Below are 15,689 nucleotides of genomic sequence, written 5' to 3'. Positions count from 1 at the left end.
TTGAGTTGTTCTGCATCCATTTGTGGAGAGGGGTGATTATATGCTGGACTCAAGCAGTAGACCCCAGATGAGTTGGAACCAGAAAGTTGATGATTGAGATTCCTGAAACATCACCCTGTTACCTTACCACCAACCAATTAGAAGAGTGTCTACAAGCTTGTCAAACACCCTGCAACACTCACCTCTGATGTTGCCTTTAAAAACCCTTCCCTGAAAGCCACTGGGGAGTTCAGGTCTTTTGAGCATGAGCTGCCTGTTCTCCTTGTTTGGTACCCTGTAATAAACTCTGTACTTCTTCACCACACCCATTGTCAGTAAATTGGCTTTGCTGTGTGTTGGGCAAGTGGACCCAAGTTTGTTTTGGTAACAGCTATTTATAGTCTTTATCCCACATACTGAACACTCATATACTTTGTTGTATTTGTTTGATTTTGTTATTGCTGCAAGTTGCATTGGATAAGGTTAAGTAATTTGTGGTACATACATTTTAGTAATAATTTCCAGAGCACATCTGGCCTAAAGGATTTTAGTAAAGGAATGTGGACTCCTAATGAAAATCATACTACACAACTAAATGTCTTTTTCTCACATTAGCAATCTCAAGATTTGTAATGATTTTAAATAATTTACCTGATCAGTATTGCCTTAATTGATTACTAAAAGTACTTTAAGAGGAAGAATAATAAATTAAGCTGTTCTTAAAAACTTGCTTGTAAAATTATATTATTTGTAATTATTTTCATTATAAAATTAGAAATATCTCTTGGTTTAAAAAAGTGGTTTCAAGAAACATACCAGTCTTGAGAACAAAAGTTTGCTCTCCAATAATAACAAGAAAAAATGTTTTTTTCCTCTAGTTGTAGTCATGTGAAAGCCATTTTGCTATTTTATGATAGAACCGTAATCTTTCATTTAAGTCAACATTCTTTTGTTACTGGCTTCCCCAAAGAATCAATCTTGTCAGCAGAAAACAATGAAGCAAATAATAAAAGGTGAAAGTCACTTACGTAGAAGCTTTTCCCACTTAGTTTTTTAAAAGTTTATACCCAGCCATATTCTTAAAAGAATTTCATTCTCTTTTCAGAGATACATAAATAGCAATAAAATACGTTAGAGAAGTAGAGTCCATTTATTCTTTTGGTTTCCTAGCCTGGTACAAAATAGAATGATTGAGGAAAGAGGGAAGCTTGTACCTCAGTAGTATAGAAAACGAGCTTGACCAAGAGAGTGAGTGGGAAGACTCTTTTTGGTAGAAGTTTTAAGTATATTGGTAAGAAGTGGTTCTGTGCAGCTAAGGGGATGTGTCAATTTATTATTACTCTGCAGGTTCTAAATCAGTGCTATTAATACCATGTTACTGGCTTTTGCAATATTTTAGTATTTTTATGAATTTGTATTGATGGTGGTGCAGTGGTTGAGAGTCCACCTGCCGATGCAGGGGACACGGGTTCGTGCCCCGGTCTGGGAAGATCCCACATGCTGCGGAGCGGCTGGGCCCGTGAGCCATGGCCGCTGAGTCTGTGCGTCCAGAGCCTGTGCTCTGCAACGGGAGAGGCCACAACAGTGAGAGGCCCGCGTGCTGCAAAAAAAAAAAAAGAACAGATTTTAAAATTGGTCAAGATGTCACTAAATGTGTTTCTATTTTTAAAAAGTTTTTTGTTTTTTTTTTTTTTTTTTTTTTTTTTTTTTTTTTTTTTTTTTTTTTTTTTCCTTTTTGGCCTCTGCGTGGCTTGTAGGATCATAGTTCCCTGACCAGTGATTGAACCCAGGCCACGGCAGTGAAAGTGTCGAGTCCTAACCATTGGACTGCCAGGGAATTCCCTAAACGTGTTTTTAGAAAGTCTATTAAAATGGTTTATAGTTTTATACCTTGAAGGGGTAAATTTTTCTGTTTATAGAAAATGGGCTTATACCTGGAGCTTTATGCTTTCAAATGCCAGATAAATGAGAATTTACTGAAATACAGGTTTTATAGTTAAAAATTTTAAATCTTTTATGCTTTAAGCCAACTACTACCATCTAAAATTACATTGAGATTTTAGAGGATGGTTGCGGTATTTCTATTAAATTCTGTTTTAGACTCTTATAAAGAGCAGAAATAAAAATAAAATAAAGGTTTTACTTGCCTCTGGAAATCTTAGTATTTTTTGTTTCTTTTTTCCCTGTAATTGTTAGCAATATATAAAATAGGAAAATGTTATTTTTATGAAAAATGTTACAGGCTATTGCAAGCATGCTTTTTTGTTTATTCTTGAAAAGCTGTATACTTTTTTATTTAAATAAATTTATTTATTTATTCATGGCTGCGTTGGGTCTTCGTTGCTGCACAGGGGCTTTCTCTAGTTGTGGCAAGCGGAGGCTACTCTTCATTGTGGTGCAGGCTTCTCATTGCAGTGGCTTCTCTTGTGGAGCACTGGCTCTAGAGCGCAAGCTCAGTAGTTGTGGCACACGGGCTTAGTTGCTCTGCGGCATGTGAGATCTTCCTAGACCAGGGATTGAACCCGTGTCCCCTGCATTGGCAGGCGGATTCTTTTTTTTTTTTTTTTTTTTTTTTTTTTTTTTATAAATTTATTTATTTATTTTTGGCTGTGTTGGGTCTTCGTTTCTGTGCGAGGGCTTTCTCCAATTGCGGCGAGTGGGGGCCACTCTTCATCGCGGTGCGCGGGCCTCTCACTGTCGCGGCCTCTCTTGTTGAGGAGCACAGGCTCCAGATGCGCAGGCTCAGTAGTTGTGGCTCACGGGCCTAGTTGCTCCGCGGCATGTGGGATCTTCCCAGACCAGGGCTCGAACCCGTGTCCCCTGCATCAGCAGGCAGATTCTCAACCACTGCGCCACCAGGGAAGCCCCGGCAGGCGGATTCTTAACCACTGCCACCAGGGAAGTCCCAGCAGTATACTTTTTGAGTGTACCTTAAGTGGGGAACTGACTGCTTGTGTTACCAGATGGTTATACAAAATTTTCTGTGCAGTTCCAGTTCCTCAACACACTGAATTATGAAGCTGTGTGTTTGTGTGTGTAAAACCTAACCTCCTTGGTTATTTTTGATAATTAGCCAGCTTTTGAAACCTCTATATGTTATGAATTTTTCTTGTATTTTACATTTCAAATAAAATTCCATGGGTCAGCTGACTCTGTATTTATACCTTAAATTATTTACAGCTGAACTTGCTTAGCCCAAAATATTTAAGTGCTTAGAATAGAGTCACCTGTATAATTTGAGTTTATCCGTAAGGGGAGAGGTTCCTAACATTTGTTGAGAGCCTACTATTTTAAATAGTAATAATATAAATTTATTAGTAGTTGCTATAGCCTGATTTTGTCTTTAATTTGCTTCCAAATCTGAAGTATTTAACACTATCTTTTTAAATTCCTTGCATGTTAGTTTGCTCCTTAATGATGTTGTCATTTCTGAATATATGTTTTTAAAATAAGCTCTGAAGACTGTTTTAAAATAATTAGATAAAAATCACCTATATCCAGTGTTTGCATTCAGTTTAAATTTTGTTTAAAGTAAGAAGAATCTTACAGTAAAACATTTTGTTAAGTAATTTATTTGTTTTAAGCAAAATGTTCTTATTTAGAAATATTGGAAACTACAGTAATTGTGAAATACTTTAGGTTGGTAGTATTAGCTGAATCAATGTTGGATGTTTTGCACTGGTGACCTCTAGTGGTCTTGCAGTTAAAAAAGTTGTTCTGCTGTCAGTGTCAAGTAATTTTTTTAGATTTTCATGTGATAATCACCTACTGATTGTTGAATAACTCAGATGATAAAATATAGCCCTAATGGGTACCTTTATCTATTATATTCAGAGGAAGAAAAGTTGTCTTAACAATAAAGTTTTGTTACTCTGAATTAACTGAGATTGGATATGGAAACAAATTTATAAAAAAGCTCATTTCTGTCTTACACTGTGTATGTAGTAATGAATTTCAAGTTAGTTATCTACTCAGTTTTATACTTTTGAAGTCAAATAATTAAAAACATTAAAATTAGTTGATTCTGGCAAATAAAAAATGAAAATTTTTGGTTCTTTAAAAAGTTTATCCTTTATTGAACTTACTACATATTCCATTCTTGAACCTTTTTCTAAAGGACCTAGGTCTTTGATATTATCTTCATAATAAAAATATACTTCTTAAATCTAACTCTTAAGAGTGAGATTAATTTTTTAAATTTTTAAAAATTGTGAAATATGACTTACAGAAGTGTGTGAAATATAATCGCACAGGTTAGCAGTTTATTATAAAGAGGACAACCATGATATCACTCTTGGAGAGGTCAAAAAATAGAGTACTGCCAGCACCCTAGAAGCCTTAAAACTTGCCCCTTCCAAATCACCACTGCCTCCTTCCCTCGTAGGGGTAACCACTATCCTGACTTTCTGTGTAATCATTTCCTTGCTTTTTTTTTTTTAGTATGTTACTATCTAAGTGTTCATTGCTTAAATGTATTAGTTTGGTTTTGCCTGATAGTGAAGTTTATATATATCAGTGGATCATATAGGATGTTGTCTCTTGTGTCTTGCTCTTTTCTTCAATGTTATATTGGTTCATCTTTGTTGTTCGGAGCCTTAGTTTGTTCATTTAGTTTACTTGGTAGTATTTCATTGTACTAACATACGACAATTTGTCTGTTTTCTGATCTGATGGTGGTTTAGATTGTTTGCAGTTTTTGGCTGTTATAAAAAATGGTTGTGGGAATATTTTACATGTCTCCTAGTAGGCACGTACATACATGCATTTCTGTTGGGTATGTAGCTAGGAATATATGGTTTTAATGTATTTATATCTTCAACTTTAATAGATAATACAAAACTTTCCAAAGAGGCTATACCATTTTATGGTCCCATAAGTCATTTATGAGAGTTTTGTTGATTCACATCTTCCTCAACAAATAGTATTATCAGATTAAAAAATTTTTAGCCAACCTGGTGTTGTGTTTATTGTATTTTTAATTTGTATTTCTCTGAGTACTAATGAGGTTGAGAACTATTTCATATCTTGATTGGACATTTTGGTATCTTGTGACCTGGTATTGTCAGTCTTTTTACAATATTTCTATCAGGCTGCTTTTTGTTTGTTTTCTTTTAAGTTGTCTACCTTTTGGGGGAGCAGATAGGAATTATATATATGAGCCCATTCTCAGGAATTATATATATGAGCCCATTCTCAGGTATATGTTTTGCAAATTTCTTCTATCTGGTTTGCCTTTTCAAAGAAAGACATTTTAAAAATACTTTTTAAAATTTGTGCTAAAAATATAATGTTTATCATCTTACCTGTTTTTAAGTGTACAGTTTAGTCAAGTGTATTCACACTGTTGTGAAGCAGATCTCCAGAATTTTTTCATCTTGCAAATCTGAAACATTAAACCCATTAAACAACAATTTCTCTTTCCTCCTTCCTCCCCACCTTGTAACTAGCATTCTTTTTTTTTTTTTTTTTCCTGCCACGTAGCTTGCGGGATCTTACTTCCACAGCCAGGGATCCAACCAGCGCTCTTGGCAGTGAAAGCACAGGGTCCTAACCACTGGACCGCCAGGGAATTCCCCTCTACACTCTGTTTCTTTCAACTTGACTACTTTAGATACCTCATAAAAGTGGAATTATGTAGTCTTTTTGTGACTTCCTCATTTGACATAGCATGTCCTGAAGGTTCATTCATGTAGCATGTGACAGGTTTTCCTACCTTTTTAAGGCTGAATAATATTTCTTTGTATATACCACATTTTGTTTATCCGTTCATCAGTTGATGGACAGTGGTGTTGCTTTCACGTCTTGGCTATAGTGAATAGGCTGGCTGTGAATTATGGGTGTGCAATATCTTTTTGAGACCATGCTCTCAATTTTTTTGGATATATACCTAGAAGTGGAATTGCTAGATTATATGTTAGTTCCATTTTAAATTTTTGAGCAACCTCCATATTGTTTTACATTATGGTTGCATCATTATAATTCCACCAACTGTGCACAAGAGTCCCAATTTCTCCACATCCTCACCAATGCTTGTTAACGAACACTTTGTTTTGAACAATTTTAGATTCACAGAAAAATTGAGCAGATAGGACAGAGCTCCCATATGTGGTGTGGCACTGCTGCCTGCCTCCCCTCCAGTTTCCCTTTGTTATTAATATCTTGCAATAGTGTGGTACATTTGCTACAATTAACCAGTTCTCATACATTATTATTATTAATGTTTGTCCACAGATTAAAGTTCATTCTGTGTTGTACTGGCTTATGGGTGTTGACAGTTGCATAATGTCCTGGATCTACCATTATAGTACCATGTAGAACAGTTTCACCGTTCCTAAAAGTTTCCTGTGCTTCACCTGTTCATCTTTCTCCTTACCCCCAGATGCTTGGCAGCTACTGCTCTTTTTGCTGTCGCTCTAGTTTTGCCTTTTGTGGAATGTCATATAGTTGGAATTATACAGTGTGTCGGGTTTTAGACTGGCTTCTTTCACTTAGGAATATGCATTTAAGGTTCCTCCATGTCTTTTCTTGGCTTGATAGCTCATTTCTCTTTACTGATGCATAATATTCCCTGTATGGATGTACCAGAGTGTTTATCCATTTACCCATTTACCCATTGAAGGGTATCTTGGTTGATTCCAAGTTTTGGCAGTTATGAATAAAGCAGCTACAGACATTCATGTTCATATTTTTGTGTAGACACAGGTTTTCAGCTAATTTAGATAGATACCATTGTGTTTTCAGTTTCAATTTTCAAATTCCAGTTATTCATTGCTAGTATATATAGGAAGGCAGTTAATTTTTGTCTTACCTTTGTATCCTCTAACCTTCCTATAATCGCTTATTGGATCCAGGAGGTTTTGGTAATTCTTTAGAATTTTCTTCGTAGACAGTCATGTCATCTGCAGAGTCTTATTTTTTCCTTCTCAATGTGTGTACTTTAAAATTTTCTTTTTTAAAAACATGGAATACTTCATGAATTTGCATATCCTCCTTGCTCAAGGGCCACGCTAATCTTTTTATGGTTCCAATTAAAATGTTCTTTTCTTGTCTACTGCATTGGCTAGGATTTTGTGTATGATGTTAAATAAGAGTGGTGAAAGGGGATAGCCTTTCCTTGTTCCCTGTCTTAGGAAGCAAAGCATCTAGTTTCTCACCATTAAATAGGATATTGAGCTGTAGGTTTTTGGTAGATGATCTTATCAACTGCAGAAGTTCCCCTCTATTCTTAGCTTGCTGAGAGTTTTTGTCATGAATCAGTGTTTGATTTTATTGGATGCTTTTTCTGCATTTATTAATATGGTCATATGGTTTTTCTTCTTTAACCTGTTTAGCCAGTTAATGATAGATTACATAAATAGATTTTCAAATGTTAAACCAGCCTTACATACCTGAAATAAATCCCACTCGTTACGTAATTCTTTGTATATATTGTTGGATTCAATTTGATAATATTTTGTTGAGGGTTTTTGCATCTGTGTTCATGTTCATGAGAGATAATTGATCAGTAGTTTTCCTTTCTTGTGACATCTGTCTGGTTTTGATAGTAGGGTAATGCTGGCTTTATTGAATGAGTTAGCAAGTGTACCCTCTGCTTCTATTGCTTAGAATAATTATAGAGAATTGGTATCATTTCTTCCCTAAATGTTTGGTAGAATTCACCATTGAACCCATCTGGGCCTGGTTCCTTCTGATATAGAAAGTTATTAACTATTGGTTTAATTTCTAGATACAGTCCTATTCACATGATCTCTTTCGCCTGTGTGATTTTGGTAGATTGTCTTTCAAGAAATTGTTCCATTTCATGTAAATTATCAAGTTTGTGGGCATAGAGTTCATAATATTCCTTTATTTATATGTTCAGTGTCCTTGGGATCAGTAGTGATGATCTTTCTTTCATTTCATTTCTGGTATTAATTTGTTTTTTCTCTCTTTTCTTGGTTAGCTTGACTAAGAAGTTAATCAATTTTATCGGTCTTTTCAAAGAATCTTATTTCATTGATTATTGGTATATTTTCAGCTTTATTGGTTTCTGCTTTAATTTTATTATTCTGCTTGCTGTAGGTTTATAATGCTATTCTTTCTCTGTTTGCCTAAGTTGGAAGCTAAATTGTTGATTTTAGATCTTTTCTAATATATACATTGACTGGTGTAAATTTCCCCATAAGTACTACTTTTCCTACATTAAATGTGAGTTTAAAGCCAATTTAAAAAGCTGTCAGAGTGGAGAGCATGTTTGTATGATTTCTAATTCTTTATATTTGCTGAAAGTGTGTTTTCTGGTCCACAATGTGACCTGTCTTGGTGAATGTTCCATGTGACTTTGAGAAGAGTGTGTATTTCTATTTCTCTAAGAAATGTCACTGGGGGGAATTCCCTGGTGGTACAGTGGTTAGGACTCCATGCTTCCACTGCCAGGGGCACAATGTGGCCAAAAAAAAAAAAAAAAAAAAAAAAGAAAGAGGGCTTCCCTGGTGGCGCAGTGGTTGAGAGTCCGCCTGTCGATGCAGGGGACGCGGGTTCGTGCCCCGGCCCGGGAAGATCCCACATGCCTGTGAGCCATGGCCGCTGAGCCTGTGCTCCGCAACGGGAGAGGCCACAACAGTGAGAGGCCCACGTACCGCAAAAAAAAAAAAAAGAAAGAAAGAAAGGGGAAAAAATATGTCACTGGGGTTTTGATAGGGATTGCACGGAATCTGTAGATCAGTTGGGTAGTATTGATATTTTAATAATAGTATGTCTTCCAGTCCATGAACATGGAATGTGTTTATACTTATTTCTGTCTTTAATTTCTTATCTTTCTTTTTTTAAATATTTATTTATTTTATTTATTTGGCTGCTCTAGGTCTTAGTTGCCGCATACGGACTCTTCCTTGGCGTGTGCAGGATCTTTAGTTACGGCATGTGAGATGTTCAGTTGCAGCATGTGGGATCTTTAGTTGGGTCATGTGGGATCTTTAGTTGCGGCATGCAGGATCTAGTTCCCTAACCAGGAATCGAACCCAGGCCCCCTGCATTGGGAGCCCAGAGTCTTAACAACTGGACCACGAGGGAAGTCCCTCTGTCTTTAATTTCATTCAGCAATATTTTTTGATTTTCATTGTAGCAGTCTTTCACCTCCTTATTTAAATATTATGTTAACTAAGTATTTTGTTCTTTTTGATGCTTTTGTAAATGGAATTGTTTTCATAATTTCGTTTCATGATTGTTCACTGATAGTATATGGAAATGCTATTGATTTTTGTGTGTTGACTGTGTCTTGGTATTTTGCTGAATTTGTAGTTGTAACAGACTTATGGAATTGTTTGGGTTTACTACATATAACATCATATCATCTGTGAACAGAGATAATTTTACTTCTTCCTTTCTAACTTAGATTCCTTTCATTTTTCTTGCCTCATTGCTCTGCCTATGACTTCTAGTACTATGCTGAACATGAGTGTTAGAAGCAGGCGTCCTTGTTCTGATTTTTGAGAGAAGGCTTTCAGTCTTTAACCATTGAGTACGACGTTTGTTTTTTCTCATAAATGGCTTTTATTATGTCATGAGAGTTTCCTTTTATTCTTAGTTTGTTGAGGTTTTTTAATCAAGAAAGAGGTGTTCAGTTTCGTTAAATTCTTTTTCTGCATCAGTTGAAATGGTCATGTGTTTTTTATTCTGTTAATGTAGTATATTATATTAATTGGTTTTCTTATGTTGAGCCATCCTTGCATTGCAGGAATAAATCTCACTTGGTCATGATTTGTAATCTTTGTAATATGCTACTGAATTTGATTTACTAGTATTTTGTTGAGAGTTTTTGCATCAGTGTTTATAAGAGATACTGGTTTTCTTGCAGTACCTTTATCTAGCTTTGGCTCTTGGCACAGTGCTGGACTCATTGAGTTAAGGAATGTCCCTCTTAAATTTTTGGAAATGTTTTAGAAAGATTGGTGTTAATCCTTTAAATGTTTGGTAGAATTCACTAATAAAGCAATCAGTCTAAAGGTTTTGTTTGTTGGGAGATTCTTGATTACTAATTCAATCTCTTTACTAGTTATAGACCTTTTCAGATTTTCTGTTTTTTTCATTATTCAGTCTTGGTGGATTTTGTGTTTCTAGGTTATCCAATTTGTTGGTGTATAATTGTTTGTAGTACTCTTATAATCCTTTTTATTTCTGTAGAATTTGTTGCAACATCCCCACTTTTATTTCTGAGTTTAGTTATTTGTGTCTTTTTTTCTTAGTCAATCCAGGTAACGGTTTGTCAATTTTGTTGATCTTTTTGAAGAACCAAATTTTGATTTTGTTGATTTTTTTTCTGTTGTTTTTCTCTGCTCTATTTTATTTCTATGCTTTAATCTTTATTATTTCTTTCCTTCTGCTAGCTTTAGATTTAGTTTGTTCTTTTTCTGAAATTCCTTAAGTTGTAAAGTTAGGTTGTTGATTTGAGTTCTTTCTTGGCTTTTTTTTTTTTTTTTCCCCCCCTGGTACGTGGGCCTCTCACTGTTGTGGCCTCTCCCGTTGTGGAGCACAGGCTCCGGACGCGCAGGCTTAGCGGCCATGGCTCACAGGCCCAGCTGCTCCATGGCATGTGGGATCTTCCTGGACCGGGGCACGAACCCACGTCCCCTGCATCGACAGGCTGACTCAACCACTGTGCCACCAGGGAAGCCCCCTCTTTCTTGCTTTTTAATGTAAGCCTTTATAGCTATAAATTATTCATTTAGCACTGCTTTTGCTGTGTCCCATAAGTTTTGGTAAGCTGTGTTTTCATTTTCATTCCTCGCTAAGTATTTTTTAATTTTCCTTATGATTTTTTTGTTTTATTAGTTGTTCAAGAGGGTGTTGTTTAATATCCACAAATTTGTGGCTTTTTCAAGTTTTTTTGTTACTAATTTCTAACTTCATTGTGATCACAGGAGATTTTTTTAAATGATATTTAAGTTTTAAAATTGATTAGAGTTGATTTGTGTCCTAACGTGTGGTCTGTCTTTGAGAATATCTCTTGTGTATTTGAGAAGAATGTGTATTCTGTTGTTGTTGGATAGAGTGTTCCATATATGTCTGTTAGATCTAGCTGGTTTATTGAGTTGTTCAAGTCCTCTGTTTCCTTATTTTCGGTCTGGTTCTTCTATGTGTTATTGACAGTGGGATATTGAAGTCTCCAGCTATTATTATTGAACTACTACTTCCTTTAATTCTGTCAATTTTTGTGTCATATATTTTGATGGTCTCATTAGGTATGTAAATATTTATAACTGTTTTTTGTTTTTTGCTGTATTAAACCTTTTATTAGTATATAATGTCCTTTGTCTCTTATGACCTTTTTTCATATAAAGTCTATTTTGTCTAATATTAATATAGAAGGCTTGCAAACCTTAATAGTATATACTAGGCTTTGCAGGTCACATTGGGTCTGTGTTGCCTATTCTAATTTTGTTTATTGTTTTTTTTTAAACCATTTTTCACTCTGTGGCTGTCCAAAAACAGGTAGATTGCCAATTCCTACTTTATCTTGAACAGAAGCTTTTTAATTACAGTGAATTTATCCATCCTTTTCTTTATTGTTAGTGTCTTTGTAAATATGGTTTTTGTGGTTACTTTTTAAAGTGTTTATTTGCAAAGATGATGCTGTTCATGGTGCATTATGACCTGTAAAAGCAATCGAAAAGTCCACTGTCCATGATCCTTTACTAAATGCCAAATCTGTTATTTTGTTGGTCCTTATTATCACTATCAGACATAATCTTTACCTTTTTAGTCTGTACAGGTCATAAGATCAGTTCCAGTAGTCATGACTTCTCTGTTGTTATCTGCTTTTTACTCTCCTCTCCAGTATTTTATGTTAGACTATGTCCTTTTAAGTTTCATTTTAATGAATTCTTACCATTTCCTTGTCTTGTGTCTTTGTGAGTTAACCTCACTTCAGCGCCTGTTCAGAAGTTGCTTTGGGGTTCTTGCTATTTTACAGGATTTGTGCTTCTTTGTTTAATTTACTGGATTCTGTAGGTATGGATGACTTTTAATACCAAAATGCCAAAGAAAGAAGTGAAAATGAATTCTCACGACAGTATAAGATTCTAATAGGAAGTATTGTAGTCTTTTTTTAATTCCTTAGAGGACAGTATGACTTGCACTTAGTTTGCAGTATCTTTCTCAACCAAAAAATTACCAGTTACTACTACTACTTTTTTTTTAATTAATTATTTATTTATTTGGCTGTGCTGGGTCTTAGTTGTGGCATGTGGGATCTTTGTTGTTGCGTACAAGATCTTGCTGTGGCATGCAAGATCTTTTTAGTTGTGGCATGTGGGATCTTTTTTTGTTTTTTTTTTTTTAGTTGTGGCATGCATGCGGGATCTAGTTCCCTGACCAGGGATGGAACCTGGGCCCCCTGCATTGGGTGCGCAGAGTCTTAACCACTGGACCACCAGGGAAGTCCACTACTTCTTAAGAAGCAAAATAAAATGAACTTCTTTCATTTTTTTCTGTTGCTAATTGTAAAATACTTATGAGATCTGGAAATTAGAGTCACATAAGGGTTCTACAGTATGTGATTCATGTTTGTTTTTTTTTTAAAGCCAATACAGGAGAAAACCCTCAATCAGAATTTCTTGAAGTTGTGTAATGAAACTGATATGTTCTACCTTTGCTCCACAGCTTAAGAGAGTCAGAAGTGCTACTTTTCTCTTTAGGATCTAGACTATTATTAGGTTCTGAATCTTTACCATTGCTCCTAGATCTTTATTTTTGTTTTGAAATTTGTATGTAGACTAAGTGTTATATAGTTGTGTATAATTTCTCAGGTCTTACGGAGTTGTGAATGATTTCATTTAATTTTTCCAAACTTAATGTGTTAAATTATTCAGATGAATTCATTTGTTCTGATTCCATGTTCACTGAAATTTTTAAAAAATTAACCACAATTTAGCTTACAAAGTAGCTTACTTTCTCTTAATGGGCAAATACACCTATTGGTCATCTCGGCAAGAGCATGAAAGTTAATTTTATTGTAAATATGTTCATAACAGCAAATATCCCCATGTAGATGCCAGCCTCCTTAAACATTACTCTTTAGTGTGGGGTGTATAAAGGAGGCTGACATGCTGGGAAGGGCCAGAAAAAGATGGAGAATTGTCTTTCTGAGAAAATAAGGCAATTAAAAGGAAAAAAATTCTCTAACTGTAGAAAATGACAACAGAAAGTAATGAGGTCATTGAACATAAAGTGGCTTAACTTAAACTATTTGCAATACTCTGGATAATTGTTTCAAGAGATAAAACAATTTGGAGTGTGGTGGATAGAATGGAAAAGATTATAAATTTTTAAGTATTTCATGAAAGAAATGCTTTTGAGGGAATATTACTGTTTTTTAAACAAGCAATATCTAATTTGAGGGAAAATATTTATCTACTTGTGAATATAATAATTTTTAGTTCTTTGTGACTTGTTAGGAATTAGGTGCAATTTTTACATATAAAATTTCCTTTCAAAAGCATGTAAAACTTAATATTAGAGACCAAAAGGATTATAAGCAAATAGTGAATTTATAGTTATCTTTATTTTAAAGTGATAGTATTATCTAACAAAGAAAGTTTGATCAACTGCTTCTATGAATTTTAAATCTTGCTGTCATGAATAAAAGGGCAGAATTTTACATTTATTGTTTTCCTTTTTTCAATTTCCTATGTATAGTTAAGAAAAAAATGAAAATAAATGAACTTTTTGTATTTTTAGGCCCGGATAGCATTTTTGCAAGGAGAAAGAAAAGGTCAAGAAAACTTGAAGAAGGATTTAGTAAGAAGAATAAAGATGTTAGAATATGCATTAAAACAAGAAAGGTATGTGTCCCTCATTTTCTTATATGAATAAAATAAAGTAGAACAATATTATTCTCTTTATGTATTGTTATACAGTGTATTTAACGCCTTTTGAAAGATACAAAGATTTGCCCAAAATACAGGATGATATTTTGATTTGATTCTTATATAGGAAAAGAAAAAAAGATTAAAATCTTTAAATTGAAATAATATCTTTTATTATAGAGTCCAAGTTTTTTCTGTTTTACAGATTAGGAAAAATTTATCTTTACTTGGGTGTATATTTTAGTTGGGCAATTTATCTTATTTTTTTTCTTTTACATCCAGTATATTGTTTTTCTCCAACTTCTTTTGCAAGTAAAGTTTAAAGAAACAGACATTCATATTATGCTTTGTCATTGGAGAAATATATACCAGTAGTTAGTTACTTGCCTATGTAGAAAAGGAAAAAAAAATTGTTTTTCTTTCAACAATTTATTATTAAATTTTCAGGGCAAAATATCACAAATTAAAATACGGCACAGAACTGAACCAAGGTGATTTGAAAATGCCAACCTTTGAATCAGGTAAACTTGATTCTTCTGTTAATCTCCCCACCCCCCCCACCCCCACACACACCCCATGCAAGAAAAACTGGTTTAAGCTCATTTTTATGTAACAAACATGTTCTCTTTACCCCCATTTTGCTTTGAAAGCATCAGTTAGTTAGTTGGTTGCCTATTATAATACTGTCTAGAATTTGGGGAAAAATAATAAATAAATAAAAGTAAGTATCAATAGTGTCATCTACATAATCCCGAGGTTCTCTTATTTTTCTTGTTTTGAAACCTGTGTAAAACTGGGTGTATTTTTGGTTGTCATTAGAAGTGGAAGGTAATGAGTAACTCTTTGTACCACCTGTAGGCAATTCTTATCCAAGTCTATATAAGCTTAATTTTGTATTATTAAAAAGTTTTTTTTTTCTAGAGAAGCTGTGATTAACTCATAAAGAAATTGCAAATTTGAATTTGGAAACTACGGAGGCAGCCAGATAAGGATAAGAGAAGGAAAACATTATCTCCAATTGGCCTTGCTGTTTACTAAAGTAGTGAGTGTGAGAGTAGTATCTGATGAACAGTTATGCAGGAAGAGAGGGCTGGATATAGGAAAAGGCTATAACAGTTTAGTGTTAATTTAGGGTTCCATATGATTACAATTTGAGTAATCTAAAAGTTTAATAAGGAAAGAATATTTTGATTTATGTTATATAATATTTGGGAATATTACTGCAATATTCTATTTCTGAGGTATATGTAGAACCCATTTATATACACAGTTTGATGGTGCAGGCAAATTGAATTCTATACTGTTCTTGGCTGCTGGTTACTAAGATAAGGAAAAGAATGTGTCTTTATTTTGATATACAATTTTTCTTCTCCTTGTATAGTTGTTTCCATTCCTAATAAAGTCAAAGCATACATGGTAGGGAAAATAAAACAAATAGGGATTTTTTTTTTAAGTTAAATGTTACAGTAAATTTTTAAAATTTAGCTAATTGATTTTGGTTTAACATCAAGTACTTAAAACTTGGCAGAAACACCCTATATGTACAACCTGCAGTTGATTTATTCTTAGGTCTTCTCCACTTACCAATTTTAGCACCACAACCATATCTTCCTAGTTGTCATATATAAAATTAAGAGACCAAGATAGGAGTGGCATAGGTTTCCTTTGATCTAGCTTTTAAGTGGTTACGAAGACTCAGATGCCAGGGGGCAATATTATGGTCTCCTCCTTGGAAAAGCTATAATAAATGATAAAAAGATGGAAGGCCTGTATATTTTGGGGCATGTTTACTGCAGCAGTCCCATTATAGTTAGAGAGAGTACAGTGGTTTCACCATAGAGAAAACCTGATGTCTTCATAGCTTTT

The 15,689-nt window shown here is 34.4% G+C and overlaps 1 protein-coding gene and 1 pseudogene across 5 annotated transcripts in view; one reads left to right on the top strand and one right to left on the bottom strand.

The window, feature by feature from the left end:
• STRN3 (striatin 3) overlaps window positions 1-15,689 on the top strand; it is a 115,136-nt gene that overhangs the window by 46,774 nt on the left and 52,673 nt on the right. For all 5 annotated transcript variants that reach the window (XM_032624386.1, XM_032624387.1, XM_032624385.1 and 2 more), the window contains exons 2-3: window positions 13,696-13,799; window positions 14,271-14,344. In XM_032624386.1, coding sequence (XP_032480277.1) covers window positions 13,696-13,799; window positions 14,271-14,344 — 178 coding nt within the window. The remainder of the gene's footprint in view (window positions 1-13,695; window positions 13,800-14,270; window positions 14,345-15,689) is intronic.
• On the bottom strand, window positions 6,934-7,018 carry LOC116750086 (annotated as a pseudogene).

The sequence above is a fragment of the Phocoena sinus genome, chromosome 2, assembly GCF_008692025.1.
Source record: "Phocoena sinus isolate mPhoSin1 chromosome 2, mPhoSin1.pri, whole genome shotgun sequence".
Taxonomy (NCBI): domain Eukaryota; kingdom Metazoa; phylum Chordata; class Mammalia; order Artiodactyla; family Phocoenidae; genus Phocoena; species Phocoena sinus.
The sequence above is the reverse complement of the archived record's forward strand: the minus strand, read 5'-3'. Positions and strand labels throughout refer to the sequence as shown.